The following is a 21,365-nucleotide window of genomic DNA, read 5'->3' on the forward strand; positions in this document are numbered from 1 at the left end:
GAATCAATTCAAAACTCAACATAAAATATTCACAGTGTATAAATTACCTGCTGGTGAAGGAGAAGGAGCTACATCAGGAACAGAATCAACCCGAAGGACGGGGGTTGTCGAAGGTTGTTGCTGATAGTACATCTGAATAGGGAGAGGTATAGCCCTCCTTTTCACTCCTAACACATGAATATGTGCCTGCCCATTGTTATTTGTATCCTCTATTCTCTTCACTGAGTGATTGGGAAAGACAGTTCTGCCAAACACAAGCAAGCAAACACACACATTATTGGTAGCAGTGATATACTAATTCATTTTGCTAGCTTTTTTCAATGATCTTCTGAGCATAAAATCTAGCTTTGTATGCAAGTATATTTTCTAAGTATTGTGGTAAACTACGTCAGAAAAATATTCCTCAAGGCAATTGATGGACATTTCAGTTTCCTGCCAAATGTGAGGGTTCTGAAATAGTGATTATATCAGTGCTTCCCAACCAAGCCTGCTGTAAGCAATGATCAGTTCATGTTTCAGCACCAAGGAAGTGTGGGCATTGGCAATGGAATTGGTATGGAGAAGACAACACAGTAGTAGAGCACTTGGGAAGAAGAATGGATCAGAGGGAGACAGAAAACGAGTGCTGGAAGAAAAATAGTACTGAATTTCATCCAGTTATTTTTAAAACAGGGAACAGCACAGGAAGGAAACTGTGCCTTCTAAGCCTGAGAAAATTTCAAAAAGGCAATGGAGTACATATGGGCCATGGCAATGATTGCTATTTAAGGGCGGGGTGGAAATCTAAGGCAAGAAAGAAAAAGCACTATAAAATGTTCTAGATTTCCTCAGCATAGTATGCTGCTTGCATCCCACAGCGACTTTTTCTTATAGATCAGCAGGTTCAAAGGAAGGTCTCCCAGACTCTTGGCTCCAAGTTTTAGGTTTGGGTTTTCAAAAGATAGCTAAGATAAAGTGAAAAACCCACACAGAATGTTTGAAAAAAGCAAAAACAATGGTTATACCAACAACTACCACCTTTAACAATACAAGATGGTCATATCCATAGCACACTTTCTCCTTAAATTTGCAAATCAATACAAACTGCAGAACACCACACATCCCCAGGCTGTGATTTATTCTGTGAATACGTTAAACTTACCGAAGACATTTATAAAATCCAGTTGATGTTAGGATTCCACCGCGAGCTAGTTTGCTGCACGTGGAGAGGTATTCAGAGTACATTTCAGCTCGGGAGATTGAACAATCTGGATTGACCTCAAAATGGGCATTCAACCTAAGGAAACGATTTGGGAGAGAGAAACAAACTATATAAGCACATATGCAAAAACTAACTGGCTTACTGTTCTGCAACCATGTTTTTCAAACTTTTTAAGAAGCACTTCCTACATCTACATTTCTGACACAGAGCCTCTGTGCACTGCATAAGGTTCTGGATGCAACTCCAGTTCCATGGGGCACTGGCTGGCCTTTGGATCTCTTCCACTGCCCTGCAAAATAAAGTCTCTTCATGGCTTTGATATTACTTTGGAATGTTTTCCAGTTACACAGGCAGCCTGGTAAGCATCTGTACAGATGGCAATACAGTAGGTCTGGCACCTCTTGAAAAAGACTATACAGTTGCTTATTCCTACAGTATGATAATGAATTTTATATTCCAATGAATATAGTATAGGATGGTGCTATGGTGCCCTAATGTAAAGGCTAACATATCAGTGTTTCTTCAACAAAAATTATCACACTAAGCTGTGCTTCCTTGATATAAACATTTCTGAACTACACACACACAGAGAGAGGAAGAGAGAGAGAGAGAGAGAGAGAGAGAGAGAGAGAGAGAGAGAGAGTGCTTATGTATGAAAATGTGCAAATCTATGAAAACATTCAAGCACGGGATGTAACAAGAAAGAAAGAAAGAAAGAAAGAAAGAAAGAAAGAAAGAAAGAAAGAAAGAGCAGAACATACAACAGCCATCTTAATACAAGGGTAAAAATCAAGCCCCTTGCTGTGAAGATATAATTAAATGCTTTATGCTCTTATCTGAAAACTAATACACTTAAAATAGAAAGAAATATTGTATCATTCAGCCTTTCTTGAAAAGGCTGTGCACTACTACACAGCAAATGTTCAAATTAGCTGATTAATATTTCTTCAAAACAGCATCAGAATATTTTTATTTCCAAAATATACATCAACCTTTAACATGAAAATATTTTAAATTTAAACATTCTCCTATGGTTGGCTTTCTCTTCCAGTATTAAAATCCTTGAATTATGTACTCACCACTGGCATGCAAATTTTTCACTGTCAATTTCTACTATTCCTGGTGGTGGAGCAACATGTGGTGCTCTTGATGCTATGGAACAGAAATAATAGTCAGGGTCAATGATTTAAACCACTACCTCACCACCCTTTTCATTTGTTTAGTTTCCACCCCTTACTATTTCTCAAACGTACGTTTTGGACTTGTTTTCCTGAGAGCAACTCTGCCTGAAGGTACTGGAGCTTGCATTTATTTGGTGTCCAATGCCATCAGTGCTGAATGTAAGCCAGGGTCCCAAAGGAACACTCTAAGGCTCCCAATTGTTCCTTTGCAGCCATGGCTTTATCTAGCCCATACCTGACGTCTGATGAATTAACAGGTGGGTGTAGCTAGCTCAAAGTGGCCTGGTGTGCCCAACTGGGAGGCCTGGCTAGCCTAATTAGGTCCACGAGCTGGAGGATCCCCACCAATGCAGTAAAAGGTAAACACCATACACTATACAATATAATTTATATAAAATTTGTTTAGCAACAGCAATACTAACCTGGGGTAGTATGTGATGGAACCTGCTCCACTTGCTGCTGCCTGATATCGGAGAGTAGATGGCTCGTACTCTGATGTTCTACAAGTTTTACAGCCCCGAGGGCATCTGATCCAAACATCTGGATGTCCATTGAGACCAGACATACTAATGTATCTGAATCATTAATATTAATCATATTAATATTAACACAATGGAAACTGAAGGACAATTCATTTATTACGCTTTCTCTATTCAACTGATGAAAATGAAAATAGCTTTATAAGTTTGGTATATGAATTTTTCTTGGCTTAGTATTTATTATTGCATTTAACTCATAATTTTATATACTACTTGATTGTAAAAAAACCTCAAAGGAGGTATTATACTGAAATCATAATTGAAGAATCCAGATATCTCCTTTTGTCTTTTAGTATAATCTTGGAGGGGGGGACGGACAAATTCAGTTATTTGAAGGTGTTCTAGGAAGACTATGTTTCTTATGAATGTGTCAACTTGATAATAAAGTGTAGCATCAGACATAGAATCCAGTACTTAGTATGGATTCTTGAGAATGTAAGGTATTAAAAGAAACCATATTCTAATGCAGGGGTGAGCAAACTTTTTCAGCAAGGGGCCAATCCACTGTCCCTCAGACCTTGTGGGGGGCCGGAATATATTTTGGGGAAAAAATATGAATGAATTCTTATGCCCCCCAAATAACCCAGAGGTGCATTTTAAATAAAAGCACACATTCTACTCATGTAAAAACACCAGGCAGGTCCCACAAATAACCCAGAGATGCATTTTAAATAAAAGGACACATTCTACTCATGTAAAAACACGCTGATTCCTGGACCGTCCACGGGCCAGATTGAGAAGGCGATTGGGCTGGATCCAGCCCCCGGGCCTTAGTTTGCCTACCCATGTTCTAATGGACAAATATGGAAAGTATCAAAAGAGCCTGCAGATCACAAGATAGTCATTTGGTGTCCTCCTAGGCTACTTATCCTTCACTGGTGGTTTTTAGTCATGCATATTAATCTGCTACCTTCCATAAGTAAAGGTAAAGGTACCCCTGCCCGTACGGGCCAGTCTTGACAGACTCTGGGGTTGTGCGCCCATCTCACTCAAGAGGCCAGGGGCCAGCGCTGTCCGGAGACACTTCCGGGTCACGTGGCCAGCGTGACATCGCTGCTCTGGCGAGCCAGAGCCGCACACGGAAATGCCGTTTACCTTCCCGCTGGTAAGCGGTCCCTATTTATCTACTTGCACCCGGAGGTGCTTTCGAACTGCTAGGTTGGCAGGCGCTGGGACCGAGCAGCGGGAGCGCACCCCGCCACAGGGATTCGAACCGCCGACCTTTCGATCGGCAAGTCCTAGGCGCTGAGGCTTTAACCCACAGCGCCACCTGCGTCCCCCACAGCGCCACCTGCGTCCTTCCATAGTTTGCTACCTTCCATAGTTTACTATTAACTTTTCTTGACTTTGTATCACTCCTTGCATCCACCCTCTTTCTGTAAATACTCAACTACTGAGATCAGAACAAAGCATGCAAATTAAGCAAGTTTACGCAACTTACTTATTGGCATAATTTATTTTGTGCACAGTTTTGTGCAACCTTCCTTGGTGAAAAATATGCATTTCTTTGGTGCAAATGACAAAAAACTGCACTGCAACAGACTTACTTTTATGTAGCACTTTTAATTTTCAAAAGTCCTTTACAATTCTTGTTTGTGTTGGGTTTTTTTTGGGGGGGGGGAATGTATGACTCCAACTTTACAAATGCGTAATGGTGTCTGCAAAATAGGAATTGGCTAAGATCACAGCACAATGAGTTTATGGCGCAATGGGAACTTGAACCAATTCAAATCAAACTCTCTACCCACTGAACTGTATTGTCTGTTGTTTACTTAATGAGAAACATGTCTGGGAGTCTATAGCTAATGATATGGATAAGTTCAAAAAATTGCTCACTTACCTATGCTTTTGTCAACTTTTGCTATCTTAGTACAAGCCACTTCACCCATTTCAGTGAGCATATAGAGCACTTCCAAAGCTGATATGACAAGTAACACATCAGGCAAAGTGAGATGACAGATGATTTCTTTGTAGGACTCTTGATCTACATATTCACAAATTAAGACACCATTGTCCTCAGCTTTACAAAGATTAGCCAAGATTTCCATGCCTGAAACAAAAACAAATATTTTTGAACCAAACATCTTTATCCTCAATTATCCAGACTAGAAGTAATAACCACATAACAGCTTACCCCTCATTTTTAAGAATCTATCTCTTGCCATTAAGCATTTTGTAACAGTATGAAACATTAGATGAGTTGTTTTGAAATCAACAGGGTCCAATAGAAGCTGAAAAAGAAAGAAAGCACTTTTACCTGAGTGATGTACTTATAATGGAGAATAATATTTACAATCACTGAAATGATTAGAAAGATGTCACATTCAATACTGAAAACATTTTCAAATGGATGCTATATCATTTCCACTACTGTGGATAAGTAAATTCTGTTCTTCATTAACTCTCACTGTTTTTATTACCACTAAATTCAGTCTCGTGTATGAAATTTTGAAAGCAAAAGGAAATAACAGTCCAAATCCATTCTTTTCTACTAAAAATTCTCTCTGAGTTCAATGAAAATTATTGCCAAGTAAATGTGCAGAGGATTGCAGCCTAAGGTTACAGTTCTATCTGTTCTTATCTGGAACTATGCCCCAGTGAAAACAAAAGGATTTATTTTTGAGTAAGCATGTATAGGATTGTTCTGTAAGGCTTTGTTTGCACTACTTTATGGCTTGTTTAGATTATATTGGAAGGCCAGCCAGCCAATAGCTTTAAACATACCAGGAAAAATAAGCATTAAATGTACAGGACATTTCCAGAATTTGAAGAAATTAGGGCCCTTTTGAATACACCACAAAGGAAGTATAAAACAGCCACTTTTATTGTATTAAGAATGCACTGGGCGCAAGCTAGGAGAACAGTAGCCAATCTTCAGTGTTAAATGTAAAAGTATTATTGACAATTGGTGGCTTTTGATTTTAGTGGTGGGTTACATTTTTGGTGAGGGTATGGAATTTAATTGTTTAATCTCATCCCACAAAGAACAGGGATGCTACTTTGAAACAAAAACAAACAACCCATATCTTTACATCCCAATGAGGCATTCCATGATTACAAGTACATGCTATGAAGAACACAGGGATACAATTTCAGTGGACTAAAAATATCTGCAGAAACTTGCTGTTCTCGAAAATATTTGAAGTGATAATAAGAAACAACAGGAAAGAGTCTGGAAGATCTCCAGTCCCCTTTTACATGAGAATCCTTAATGTTTAAACTCAATCCAGCCTTGGGATTCAAGCCATTTAACTCATAAAGAGCATATTTTGAATTTGTTTCTTACCTCTGCGGCAATGTTTCCTAATGTGTCAAGCCCCAACTGTCTTAGAGAAATAAAATGACTGTGAGCAGAGAGTAATAAGAAACGAAGACAGGTACGATTAGCTGCCAACAGCTTTACATTTCCCTCCTCAAAGGAAAGATTTCGTAAAATCACTGCAATCTGGAGAACCCGTTGTCCTTCAATATCGTTAATGCCCAACTTGCGCGGTGGATGAAATAAAGACTCCCATATCCAGTCTTCTGGTGTAGCATCTATAAAAGACAACACATTCACTTGAACAGTTTCTGCTCTAGATACCCCAGATATAATCCAATGCTCATTTGACGTAACTCACCTTGAGATTTGTTTCTGTCTGAAATGAGGTCACGTACTTCATTATCTTCAACAATATCCCTCCAAAACTGAACAAAAACAAACAAACATTGATTTATTTTTTTACTGCAAAGTTTCCTTTAACAAGATAGCAGTCTGAAAAACCCATTGTGATGCAGGGGAAATGATGAGACTGATTACAATATCAGTATGTGTATCTGATTACAATATGTGTATTTGAAGAAGTGTGCATGCACACGAAAGCTCATACCAAGAACAAACTTAGCTGGTTTTTCCACAATAACTTAGTTATCAAGCAAAAATCATGATAACATTACAGTGCAGGATTGTACACTCCTGACCCAAAAGTACTATTATGCCTTCAGCATTTAGCTGCATAGCTACAGATGTGCAGTGACAGAATTATGCACTTGAAAAACTTATCCATGTTGTGCCTTTCTTTAACAAACAAATACCATCCATTTTTTTTAAATAGATATTTGCATCTTTTTATTTAATGTGCTCAATTTATTTTCTTTCAATCTGGGATAAACTGCGAACCTATAGATAGTATTGGACTATGACTCCATATTACTTCAATCACCCTTGATTATTAGCTTTGCTTGCTGGGGCTGGTGGAAGTTGATGTTCCAATAACAAGTAGAAGGACATTTGCTCCTCATTCTTGATGGCCAATGCTACAGTATCATTTTAAATCAAAACAACCACTGACGCAAAATAATTTCATGTTTAAAAGTAAAAGACATCAGCATGAATAACAAAACTCTAAGCCATCTGCCACCTTTTGTTATATGCTTATTTTTAATCCTATCAGTCTCTTGTTCTTCTATCTCTTAAATGAAACTCGTATGTAGTGTCACTGTAAATATCATGGAAAGAAAGTGGAGCTAATTCACACTTGGTTGGGAGAGCAAGCATAAAAAGAACAGCTTAAACACTATTCCACTATCGGGGGGGGGGGGGAGAAGAAAATAAAATGTAACACCATATAACAATTTATGCAAACATGATCTCTTTATCAATTATTGAATGTACAGTAATAGAAATGACACGTCTAAAATCAACTTAATGCACGCCTTCATTAAAACATGAAACAATGAAGCATTTAAGTAGGGTGCACTATACTATTAAACATTAAAAAAGGAAAAATTAGAATTTCCAAAATATAGCTAATTTTAGAAGCAGTGTTACTAAACGACATTCCTGAGTAATTCTTTTTAAAACTGTGCTATCATACTAGATACACTGTAACAATTATAAATAGATTTTGGAAAACATCCAAGCTTCCTATTAAAAAAATCCTCACAACATAACTGAAGCTCCTATTACTGCTATCACTAAACAATGAGACATTCCTGGACTATCTTTCCTCGGGACACAAATATTCAACGGATGTAACAGGTCAAACACATATAATTTGGTACATTTCTTTATGCACCCCTAGCAATAACTATTTGTGGCCTTTTTGGTGTAACGACCAAATGGCATGGGACACAATTCTCTCCCCCTGGAAGCACAGCACCCATATGTAGAAGGATCCCCAAAAAGATGCAAACAGAGCATTCCCCAGCAATATGAATGCATAGTCATTCAGTGCACCAGGCTATTACAGTGGTACCTTGCGCACCAGGCTATTGAGGTGGTACCTTGGTTCTCAAACACTTTGGTTCTCAAATGCAGAAAACCGGGAAGTAAGTGTTCAGGTTTTCAAACGTTTTTCGGAAGCCGAACGTCCAATGTGGCTGTTGGCTATTGTTTCCGGGCCATCTGCACCAATCAGAAGCTGCGCCTTGGTTTTCGAACATTTCGGAAGTCAAATGGACTTCCTGAACGGATTAAGTTTGGCGCTTTTGTTTTTGCTATTTATTTTGTGGTTTTAAGGCTTTTTCGGTGAATTTCTTTTTGTTACTGTGTGAAACCTAGTTCAGCTCCTGATTGATTGATTGATTGATTGATTATGTGACTGTGTAAATGGATAAAAGCACCCCACCCAAACAATGACTATCATCAGTGCAGGTAAGGGGGAAAAATAATTTTATTTTTATCATCTACAATACTGTCATTTAATTTATAGTACAGTACATTGATCATTGCTTTGATTTAATGGATCAATGGTCTCGTTAGATAGTAAACTTCATGTTAAATTGCTGTTTTTAAAAGTCTGGAAAGGATTAATCCATTTTGCATTACTTTCCATGGGAAAGTGCGCCTTGGTTTTGGAACGCTTTGGTTTTTAGAAAAGACTTCTGGAACGGATTATGTTTGAGAACCAAGGTACCACTGTACAGCTACCAAATTCTGACCCATTCCACTTCCTCCAAGCTTGTATTGTTTTTACCTGAGTGGAGAGTATGGGCTGGGAGTATGGGATTGCATGCATCCCTTGCCATTAAAAACTGTTTGCAGTGAAGGGACATGGCCTCAATTTTAAGTGGTGCTCTGCTACAACTGCTAGACGTAATTGAATAAAACTTTGGACACTTTTCTCAAACAGAAGTTTTTATTAGAAAACCAATATTTCAATGAGATAAAGATAAAACCCTCAGCGAGAAACCATTTTTAATTACTGAATGCTACCATTTTTGCTATGAAGGCAAACTGACATTCTCCGCATTTCTCCTATTGTTATTAATCTTATCTTCACACTTTATACTTTTTTCTCTGTGAAATAGATTTATATTTAAAATAGTAATAGCTAATTGCCTGAAAAATGTGATATATGGAAACTTTTTCATTAGTGCCTAAGAAATGTTAAATCTGGGCAGAAAAGTCACATTTACTTCATAGATACAGAGGTCCTTTTTAGTTTCACACACTTCTGTCAATAAAATTAAATTAAAATGTGTTTCGCTTTTATGATCTCAAGTGTCTCAAATTGGGTTTCAAAAGTGTCGAATTCTGGATTATTTTCGTTAACACATCAACATATATAATACAATCCACCTGTACTGTCATTATTTGCTTGTTGCAAAAACTGATGAAGTAATTAATAATTCTTACATATTAACACAAAAAGATGCTTTACCCTAAGTTTCTTGTTAGTGGATTAATACAGCTGATCGTGCCCTCTAGTGGGCAAACAAATGTTTTGGGGCTCTTAAATAAAGCATCTCTGATACATACACTGTGTGTGCATGAAATGCTATATTTTGGGGCCTAGTATATAGTGCTCATGGCACAGTAACCACCTGAATTGTTTATCACACACATAGGTCAAAATATGGCATACAAGGCTGAGTGGTGGTGTGCAACATACAACAATGCAATGTCTTCTCAAGGAACAGTACACACAGCCTATCGTGAACACTATCCACACTCAACAAAATAACTGACATGGATGTGCAAACTTGGTTGCGTGAAACTCAGCTGAAGTTGTACATATAACTTTGGAGCTGACTAAGGAGACTTTCACACATTCTAAATGCTGTTTCTCAATACTAATCTACAATAACACAGTCACTGTATTATTACCTCCAGCAGCACCTACTGGGGAGAAGGAAGCTTCCAATCTATCCCTGCACCTACCTACTTATTTGAAATACCTGAGAGCTCTTTATCTGATCCACTCTAAATAAAATTCCCTTCTTCTCTTTAGTCTAGCTTTGTCACTAGTATTTAAGCACAATGTTTAAGCTGCACTGTTGAACTGTAAGGCTCTATCACACATTTTTTTTGACATGCTGTTTTTAAAACTATATTTTTAAAAATTACCTTAACAAAATCTCTATCCGTTTTCTCCTTCCATTCTTCACCAAACACAGTAGAAAATGAACCTAAAGCTATGAGTTAAAAAGCATTAAAGTTACAATTAAAAATTGTCCATAAACAGCTGTGACAATACTGTAGATAATTTGAAAACAGTGTAATTTTGCGGTATTGTGGCCAGCCAATCTCATTCAGTTGCAATATACTTTTCTAGTACCAATATTACAGTTTATTAGAAGTAGCATAAATATTTTTTTAAAATTGTTTTGAGTTATGTCTTCTGTTCGGAGTGGGGTATTTACAACATGGAGAAGAGTGCTTTCTTTTGAAGGGCAATAACCCATTATATCAACTCATCTAAAGCTGCATGAATTGGACTGTTGTTAAGTAGAATGTGGGGGGGAGTTCTTTTATCAATCCTGAATAATAAAGGAACTACCTGCTATAATTATGCCACAGGCTAAACAAGCCAGGAAGAAGAAAAAATGAGTGAAAAATCTATGCTGAAGAAGTAAACTCTGCGTTATGAAAATTCAAATGTTGTGCTTAAAAACATTATGCAAATAACATTCAAAGAAACTTGCTTAGTTGCATAAAGCTGTTCATTTTGCTTGCTTTGATCTGAATCTCATATTGGAGTTCTTGCACAAAGCAGAATTTTCTTGAAAGAAACTAGCATGGCAAGAAGGGGATAACTTCAAGCCACATATTTCTTAGGTGCACATAATTCCCTGCATGTTAGTGTCCTCTGTCTACAGTTTCCAGCCTGCCTAGAAACCTATTTAAAAAAAACAACAAGTGGAAATGCAGACACCCAGAAATCTGTCCACATTCAGATCCTACAGTGCATGTAAAGAAGGAATCCTGGTTCCTTTCTAAGTTAAAAAAGAGTATTGGCTAAACCAGGGGTTGTCAACCTGGTCCCTGGCACCCACTAGTGGGAGTTTCAGGATTCTAAGTGGGCAGTAGGGGGTTCTACGGCACAAGCTGAATCCTCCTTCCATCGAGCACTGGTGGATGGTAAAGAATTTTACCATAAAGAAAGATGCATTAGTGGGTAGTAGGTATAAAAAGGTTAACTACCCTTGGGCTAAACCCTAAAAGGTTCATTGAACTATTTGAGATAATCACAGGAATTGATGTAGTTAGTTCCAAGGCTCATCCTATTCTCTGAACAAAGGAATGTTCTATGTGCACAAGAAACTGACATGTGTGAATGGAGTAGTCTCCCTTATTGCAGAGAATGGGAAATCTCTGCATACCTGAGCCTTTAGACTCCACTCTTCAAGCCTAAATACTTGATTTTTAGGATCTGTACGACTGACTTGTATGCTAATGCTGATCAAAGTTTGATAACAAGCAGCTGCATAGAATTCAAATCCTAAAATTTACTCTCTGGAATATGCCCGCAATATGGAATATTTTTTTAAGGCAGATGTGAAACCCACCCCCACCCCCACCAAAAAAATGCATCTCTTATGCTCTCTTTTTGGAGTGATAATAGTGTTATACAGCTATGTTGAAACACACATTTCTCTAGGTAACAGAGTAAAATTTTACACAGGAAGTTTAGTTCTGTCTTCAGCTGGAAGCTGGCCAGCTGCAGACTCTCTGATTTAATCCAAATTGGCCTTTATGGCAGGAGTTCAACATCAAATTCTGTCAGTTTCAATAAATATAATGGCTGTATTCAGATGTCACACTCAACCATAGTTTAGTAAGACTCCACTCTTTTTTCCTCTTCTTCAGCAATGCAGTCTCTTCTCAGTCTCTTCTCCTTCGGGTGCAGCAGTTAATGCTAACTATGGTTTGTTTAACAAGCGAGCTTCATAATTCATGAAGCATTATCCATAATCAAAGTTTGTGTAGTCTGAAGACAACAAGCAGCAGCAAATCTAACTTGGAAGTGGAAGTTTCCCAATTCCTCTTTGTAGCCAAATCAGAAGCAGGGAGAAGGGCAACAGCCCAAGGCTTGCTGCGGCTCATGCATCCTACATTAACCTATGGTTTAGTATGAGATCCAAATGTGGCCAGTGGCTGCATACATGTCCTTTTACTAGTGGTTCAAAAGCACATCTCTTCAGCAATTATTCTCACCTAAATCTCTGGCTGCAAGAAACAAATAACCCCGCTCTCCCCAAAACCCCATTAGTTTGTTTATTCCAATCTTCATAAACACATATTTGGCCACGATCCTTGTTCTACTCTAGACTAACAAAGCAAGACATGATTAACCATTTCAAGGAAACACAAGAGATGCTTGAAATACTGAAAGTTGTATGAAATTCAAACTATTGTGAAATATTAAAGAAAGAAAAGAAAGTTACAAAAACTTGCATAAGTGTGCTATAGAAGCAAGGAGACTGGAAGGATCTCAGCAGAAAAACACTGCAGGATACAGAACTACTGGACAAAAAGTGGGTCAGCTTACTGGAGGTAATAGAATCAGCGTCATTTTAACTTTAATGTATCGTCTCACCAGTGACTTGTGAGAACTTTAGGGTCAAGTACCAATCCAAAATATCCCCTCAGTTCAGGGGTTGGTTCATAGATGAAATTATTGGAATATTGTTTCTACGTATTAGGCTGCTATTAATAGCCCTGTCTTGTGCACCTTTTCTCAGAAATGTAGTAACTATTTGTTTAAGGCTGAGGAAAGAAAGAAAATTCTATGTTGGGAACCATTAGGAAAGGGACTGAAAAGGAAATATCCCCTAGAATAACAGCGTTATAGACAATCAAGGATGTGCACAGATCTATCAACAGACTTAGTCATGGTAGCTAAATGGAATGTACAGATGCATGGCTGGGATTCCTCTGAATGTCAGTGGCTGGGAAGAGACACAGTGGTGTTAAAGACTGCTGCCTTCACTGACTTTTGTAGGCATCCCAGAAACATCTGGTTGGCCAGTGCTGAAAGCAGGATGCTGAATCATCAGTCTGATTCAACAGGACTCTTCTTTTGTAGGATTATGAAACAGGTAGGATAGAAGATGGGAAAAGACAGAGCATGCAGAAGGAAAAGAAGAAGAAGGAAACAACTCTGCTGCATAGTAGTACACTTGCTCATCAAAGGATTATTCAAAGTAGAAACTTACTGTCATCAAATACCCCAGCGTTAGCAAGCAGCAAAGTGATGATTTTGGGGTCCTTGTCAAGCTGCATAACGTGCTTGCTTTCATTTGATAGAAGAGTGCACACATTAATAGCAAAGTCCACTTCATTTGGGAGTCCAGATAACAGAGAAAGCACCAATTTACTATAGTCATTTGGCGAATTAAAGTCCATAGATAGCCCATAACTTTGTCGAAGAAAATCTATTTATAAAGGCAAAAATACATCATTAGCAATAATGCACCTGTAGGCTTTTTGTGCCATTTGTCCAACGGAAATCAAGGAGAAATGGCGCTACCATCGACTAATTTGTCAAAATTTACCTGACACGCTGTGCTGCTGGTAATTATAGGAAGATGGAATTGCACCTATAGGAAGTTGAGGCTTTGGATTGCCTGGTTGTACCTCATCATCATCCTCTCCAAAGTGATGTACTTTCTCGTACTTTTCTAGATAACTGAAATAAAGAGCAAGGATTTTTCACTATGTAGAACTTCATACTGTATAATCATACAATGCTAAAAAACTGTAAATTGCTTTAATTTAGCAGCTCAGTGAAACTTAACAAATTGAGGACTTCTTAAATAAATAGAACACACCATAGATCCAGACTATTAAGTTCTGATTTGAAGGGCACAATCATATTCCAAAACATCCATAATTGTATTTTATATAGGTTATTCTATAGCATTATATTTTAACTGCATTGCAGACCTTCAAACTTACTATTAAACTTTTGAAAATAAACGAACCCACCACCACAAACACTAAATGTACATTACAGCAGTTCTATTAGAGATACACCTACAACTGAAAAACTGAGTGTATTTTTTGCAGCTTGCTGATACCCACAAGCCTAATTCAGGTGCTGCCATTCAGGGTCAACGGAATTAGTTACAGACCCTAAACAAAATCTTCAGTGTTGATCACTACCCCCATTGCTTTAATGTTTGATATTACTTCACACCAACATCTAGAAGGGTGACCAAGATCAGTGCCCTACTTAATGTAAGACATTTCAAAACATTGCCAAGCAAACCCAGTCAGCACAAAAGCAAGGATTAGCTCAGATGACCATCAAAATCAATGTTTGAAGATTTAGCAATAAATCAAAGCTCCATTCTTCACTGAAGGGAATGCGAAGGCAAAGCAGCACCCAGCTGGATTGAACCCCACCACTGCTGATGTCAACCTGAGATGTCAACTGATTGACATGTGAGTGTGGTTGGGGGAAAATGGCCTCATGGGCAAAGACTGACCTGTGAGTCCGAGGATCCCCACCTGTACTTTAGAGGACTTGGATGAGATGTCTGAATTGGATCACTATATTTACACTCCCAGTGGTTCAGAGAAAGACTTTGCCCAAGAAAGGGATTTCAGAGTTTGTGGAAGACTTTTAGTCAGCAACCCTATGTAGACAATGACACCCCACCCAACTAAACTCAGTGGGAATTACTTCCAAGTAAATATGAATAGGATCGGGCTCTTAGGATCAAAAAGGTGGACTCAGTCTCTCTCAAGGAAAAGTAGTCTCTTGGGGCCCAAGGACTTTCTAAGGCAAGGGCCTTTTAATTATGCCCAGTGAGATGAAGCACAGACTCTTAACACTTGTAAAATGAGCTTCTAGAGAACTATTCCCACCAAAAAGTTACCACATTCTAGCTTTAAGAACAGCAACATGCAGAGTACATTTTAAGAGTATTATTTTCCACTTAGACAAATATAAACTTTTACAAAAATGATTACAAAGTGGTGATTTCATAGTTGTGGCAAATATATTTAATGAACATTTATTTTACAGATTAATTCAACTTGTCTCCCATTCACACTCAGAGTGGTCTATGGGGACTTCCATCGAGGAAGACCAAACATCCTTACCATCAGAGAAAGAAGTATATTGGGCACCTTCAGAACTGTCCTTGCTAAAAAGTGTGCTCTTTTAATAACTATTTCTGGTCTAGCCAGCCACTTCAGAATCCCACTCAACTCAACCTTGCTCTGTTTAAGCAAAGGGAGTAATATGTTCCTGAGTCATATATACAATTACTAATATGTAGAAACATTAGCATCCCCTTATCCTGTTTCCAGACGGTGAATATATGTATTGTATTTTTTTCTATTTTATAGTTCTATCCAACAGTCCTCAATTGAGTGAGAATACACCTGCAGCAGCATACAAAAGAAAAAAAAGGGGGGGCAGCAACTGAACCACTTAAAACAAGAATTCAAACATACTAAGCACAAAATGGAGAGCAAGGATATTAAAAAAAAAAACTATACAAAGGCCTTTCTATAGCAGAAACAACAATTCAAACTCAAAAGCCTTTCTAGAAAGGGAAGTCTTGGCTAATTTGCCAAAGCTCGTAAAGGAGCTGGCAGGTGCACTTCTCTGGAAACTAAAAAAAGGGGTGGGGGTAGGGGAAGCCACACAGAGAAGATCTAAGATCTAACTGCTCTCATTCTGCTTCCATGAACCAAGTAAGGACTCTCTGAAGATGCCAGATAATGTGAGGAGATGTCATTCTGGGCCCAGATTGTTAAATCAAGACTTCTGAAACCCGCTGATGCGCTGGCTAGGCCAGCCTTCCCCAAAGGCTGCACTGGCTACAACTGCTGGAAGTTGTAGCCCAAAACATCTGGAGAACATTAGGCTGGTGTCAGTACTGGTTTGAGGCACTACACAAATTACAGGGAAAATCTATGGTGCACATTTTCAAAACTGGCATCATGAGATATCTCCAAGGCAGTCTAGTCAAAAGTCTTACATCTACTTTTTGCAACAGTTATGGTTTCACAACACACAAAAGACATGGAGCAATGTTACAGTTGTGCAGCACAGAGAATGTAATTCTTGATGATTTATTATTATTATTATTCATTTATTGGCTCGGGGCACAATTTAACAGGAACATCGCCTACACAAAGTTCAGTGAAATAGCAGCTGAGCTCCAATGCAAACTTAAAATCGTTTTGCATTTGTGTTACAAGCATTCCTGGTGGATTAAGCCCTTGCCCTCCTAATTCTGCCCCTTCCACTTTGAATTTTGGCTTAGCCAAAGCAGAGGGCGAGTTTTGTGCAAGCATTTTGAAGTTTTAAAGTAAATTTTAAAAGTAACAAATACATCTTTTGGGATCTTTTTTAAAAAACAAAACTCAGAGTCTGGGGCACCTGCACAAGGGCACCAACAGAAGCCTTTACCAGTGCCATGGCACCCACCAGGTTGACGACCCCTGATTTAGAGATTTGACTATAGCACTATGTAATGTTCAGTGTTTTCTGTATAAAACACAGAGGCATCCTGTACAGTAAAATAAAATATGCCACATAAATCTATTGTATTCCCCTTTTTAAAAAAAAATGTAAGTGATATGTGTCTAATCCTCCGATGAAAAGCTCCTGCGCACATCCTGCTTCTAAAACCAAACTAGATTACAGTGGAAGTAGTTACCCATTTATGTTGTGGCATTAAGGAAACTGTGTTTTAGCTGTCTCTGCGTTAGCATCAGTGATTGATTTCCCTACAGTCCACACTCTACCACAAGCTACAACATTTCTGAATTTTTGCTTTGCAAAGTGATGTTTGAGCAGATTTCTCATTTGTCTTTACTCCATTAATTGACTGCATTCACATTTTTATATGTTTAAGGTTATTGACAGGTTCAAAACATTAGGGTAGTTTCCACCACTGTGCAAGCAGCATTCCACTAACACAACAGGATTTCCTTTTCCTTTCTTCTTGTGGGCCCTCCAAATCTGTTCCAGACGGTTCCCCAAGCGGATTATGAGGGTGTATGGGGATGCACACAGAGAAGAGGAAATTAGGAAGAAGTTTGACCTCATTGAAGGCCAGTATTTCAATATGAGTAGGAAAATGAGAGTACCCCTAAACATTTCTTTTAGAAAAAGTACTATCTATCATATTTATATTCTTTTATACACACATATTCATAATTTTAAAACTTCAGTGTATATGCCTTTCGAATACTGAAAAAAGTAAACAATTCTTTTTTAAAGGTTAAATTACAGCTTTCCACTTTTCTGTTGGAAGAAAATACCTTCTTCAATTTTATTCTGTATTACAATATAGAAAAGCAAATCATCCTTCAAAAATAAACAGGTGTGTTTTTAACTCATAGCTCCATTAATTAAAATTAGCTTGCCCATAATTAAAATCAAGCACAGTTTAGAGTGCAATCTTACATGGGACAGGGTGTGTGTGTGTGTGTGTGTGTGTGTGTGTGTGTGTGGTGGTGGTTAACTCCATATTCTAATCGTTTTCTAGGATTTTAAAAATGCAATGTATTGTTTAAATTGAGGGCAGTCACCTGTCTTCTTGTTCTCTGTAAAGCACAATTGTATACAGTGGTCCCAACTGCTATGGACCAAAATTTATTAAACTTAAAATAATAATAACATAATTAAATAAATACTATGCACTGTAAAAAGACTTGAGGGTCCTGAAGCCACAGAGATGGCTTTAGTTTTGCTGCAACTAAGAATACAGTGGTACCTCTGGTTAAGTACTTAATTCGTTCCGGAGGTCTGTTGTTAACCTGAAACAGTTCTTAACCTGAAGCACCACTTTAGCTAATGGGGCCTCCTGCTGCTGCTGCGCCACCGGAACACGATTTCTGTTCTCATCTTGAAGCAAAGTTCTTAACCTGAAGCACTATTTCTGGGTTAGCGGAGTCTGTAACCTGAAGCGTATGTAACCTGAGGTACCACTGTATAAAATTATTTAGGAAGAGGGCAGGGTTGTTTTTTTTTTAACCTTTTAGGAGACTAAAGTATGATAAAATTCAAAAAGACTTTAGATAGAAATTACAGTATTTGCAGAACAAGGCTGATTTTTTTTCCTATCATGGGACTCTGCCAGAAACACTCTGGGTACCTTCAGAGTGAACAGACATACCTGCCCCAGCAGAGTGCATGCCTATAAGCTAAATATTCTTGCAGGGCTAATTTTCACGAGTAATGGGTGTGCCATGCCTTGGCTATAAGCCTGCAGGGTGGGCATGAGAACTTGGGACAACTTTGCTGCTCTCGTATGGTCTTGGATTAGAATTCTGGCTTTGCCCCTAGCTTGGTTACCCTTTCTATCCTGTTTGTAGAAATTCTGGGACTAAATCAGCTTTTGCCCGCTGCTGCACCCTGCTTAAATCAAACTTCTTCTCTTACTCTCAAGTAAGAGCCTCTGCCATTGTGTCTGGGGCATGAGCTAGGATAGCATGGGATACAATAAAGCACTTTATGATTTAGAACCAAAGGAAGGACTTTATAGTTTTAAATCATGGAATAGCACAACCCAGAGTACTACAATCTTGGTCTTGTAGAAAACTCATTTTAACACTGATGCTATTAATGGCATGCAAGCTATAGGACAAAGCTTTCCTATAAATCTCATCTGTTAATTCTCAGAGTGGCTAAAACATCTGTGCCCTGAGAACAGAGAATTTCCATTCCTGATATCACTAGTGCAATAAAGGCTGAAAACATGTACAAAGAGGGTTTTTAGAATGAATGTACACTAGCAGTACTGTTAGCTGTCCAATGCAAGCATAACAAATCAAAATAATACTGCAGCTACTTAATTTAATGTTTTAAAGTATGGCCTCAATGAGAAGCAGCCAAAAGAAATACACCTCTATACTACTTGGGGGAATGCTGAGATGGAGAAATGTTTTGGCTCAAACTAGAACCATTTCAATAGAAAGAAAAAGTGTTGCATTTAGCATATGGGGAGAGCAGAAGCAGCTATTCTAAACCAAACAGCTATCTCCACTATCCAACTCTGTTTTCCTTGTGATACTCATGACTATTGCTGAATCAAAAGCTGGCTGATAATCCAACCTATTTGAAATTAAATTCAAATGGTCAAGTTCCATAAGGGAAACTATTGTATCTAATATGAATTCAGGTCAGATTTGATAGAAAACTGGTTATCTTACACTGAGCACTTGAAAAGAAATTGGTAGCACTATGGTGCTAAGGCATCAGCAATTGGCAGCCCTTGGGTAGTGTGTCATGTGGTCTCCCTATCGACAGCTCCAGACAGAAGAGAATGATACAGAGCAGCAGCATCTGTGACAATGAAACTTGGTGGCAAACTATGGGACTTCCCCCCTCCTTATCGCAGTGGTCCTCTGACAAAATTAGGTTTCTGACCAGAGTCCCAGGCCTTTAATAAAAGCAAAGAGCAGTAGCATCTTAATGACTTGGGAGAGATTTGAGGTGGGGTGTGGAGTCTAAGCGCGCGCGCGCACACACACACACACACACTCCTTACAATAAAGAAAAGGAGTTATGTGGCTGAACATTATCCTGATGCTTACTATTCCAAATGATTGCAAATAAATTGCAAACTTATTTCTCTGTTGTACATTAATATATCTTCTATAATAAGTTAATTTAGACAATAGTGCTATTTTCTGAATTGTATAGCAGGTTATGAAGTATGGAGTGACATGTAAGTTATTACTTGTTTGATTTACAGTGAAGGTTATTGGAAGCAGCGACAGCAAAGAGAGAGAGAAAAAGAGAACGAAAGACAATCTCTTGTTTCTTCATAGACCACTGAACTGGCATGAAGCATATGGGGGCAGCTGAGTCCAAGTTTAACAGATTCTTTCATCATGACAATGGCAGAGCACGGGGGTGGGAGAGGACTTTAAATGTTAAGTAGCAATCAATTTTTAAACTGTCTAAATTAAGAGTTTACGATAATGCAATATTGAATAAAGAAAAGATCTCCATATTGTGCTGTTCTTTTGTTCTGGTACCACAAGGCAGAACAAAACAAATGACTTAAAAATGAAACAAGTATCACTTTCCCAGATTTTTGCTGGTGTATAAATAGCATAACACAAAGCAATCAAACTACAACTTTCATACATACCATTTTAAAAACCAAGTGACTTAGTTCTGTTTATTGTTCAATAACATATAAAGAACACCAGAATTCATTCAGTCTTTAACAAAGTGAGAATAAGTCAAAAAGACATCTTAGAAAAGGCTGCTCTCTACTGGAAAAATTACAAAATTGCTACATTACCTACTTTGCTAGAGCGTAAGAGAAAAAACAACAACCCTCAAGCAAAAGAGGAAAACGTGTAAAATACAAAATACATGCAAGGTGATTTTTCAACAAGTATTATTCCCAAGACAGATCTGTCAAGAATAGAAATATATTTCTTTCAATTACAGTTGTAAATGAAAGTCATGTTTCTGACTTTCTTTGTTCACTCAAATGAATTAGCCAGATGTAGCAAAAGAGAGGCCAATCTTTCATCATAACTGCTGCAGCCACTCATAAGCTCTAAACTCCATCTATGATTACCTCCTGCCTACTGAAACAAGTTTCTTAAAAGTACAGCATGTGTAGGGATAACGCCCCTCTTCTCAGAAACCCAAACACTGAGCTTTGGAGCTGGTGAGTTAGCTGTCTACTTCTGGGAGAATTAACAATCCCACCGATAGCTGTCTTTTAATGGCTACAAAGCAGGATACAAGTTTTTTAAATAAAGTGACATCTTTTGAAGGCAGGGAAAAACAAACTAAAACAGTCTTATTTAACATATTTTTTACTTCTCCAATAAAAATATTATAAAGGAAAACATTAACATTGTTTCTTCCCTGCTATCAACTGAACTTTATTCAGAAAATGGCTTTGTCAACATGACTTACGATTCCTTTCAGGAAAGGCAGGTTTCTTGCTTATGTTTCTATATATCAAACTTAAACACAGTCATTTCCAGAAGGGTAGCTGTGTTAATCTCTCACAGCAAAAACAAAAGCAAAGTGTGGAAGCTTATGTCATGATAAATGTGTTAGTGCCACAAGACTCTGGTGCTTTTGCTACAAATAGTTTATACAGGACCACAAATGCAAAGCAACACATATTATGTGATGCTACTGCAGGAAGTGCCAGTTTCTGAAGGTTTTGAGAGGAGAATGACATTCTTGGATTGCTGGAGCACGAAGAGAATAGTCCGGAGTGGGCAAGGCT

General features: G+C 38.1%; 1 protein-coding gene across 6 annotated transcripts in view; it reads right to left on the reverse strand.

Annotated features, from left to right (window-relative positions):
- The window catches only part of ARID2 (AT-rich interaction domain 2), a 102,244-nt gene that overhangs the window by 26,239 nt on the left and 54,640 nt on the right, over nt 1-21,365 (reverse strand). For all 6 annotated transcript variants that reach the window (XM_083698896.1, XM_083698893.1, XM_083698895.1 and 3 more), the window contains 11 exons: nt 13,683-13,816; nt 13,344-13,562; nt 10,252-10,319; nt 6,542-6,608; nt 6,208-6,458; nt 5,056-5,152; nt 4,762-4,971; nt 2,805-2,957; nt 2,281-2,353; nt 1,142-1,276; nt 48-244 (listed from right to left, as the gene is read on the reverse strand). In XM_083698896.1, coding sequence (XP_083555022.1) covers nt 48-244; nt 1,142-1,276; nt 2,281-2,353; nt 2,805-2,957; nt 4,762-4,971; nt 5,056-5,152; nt 6,208-6,458; nt 6,542-6,608; nt 10,252-10,319; nt 13,344-13,562; nt 13,683-13,816 — 1,604 coding nt within the window. The remainder of the gene's footprint in view (nt 1-47; nt 245-1,141; nt 1,277-2,280; nt 2,354-2,804; nt 2,958-4,761; nt 4,972-5,055; nt 5,153-6,207; nt 6,459-6,541; nt 6,609-10,251; nt 10,320-13,343; nt 13,563-13,682; nt 13,817-21,365) is intronic.

Source organism: Podarcis gaigeae, assembly GCF_964106915.1.
Source record: "Podarcis gaigeae genome assembly, chromosome: 10".
NCBI classification, from domain to species: Eukaryota; Metazoa; Chordata; class Lepidosauria; order Squamata; family Lacertidae; genus Podarcis; species Podarcis gaigeae.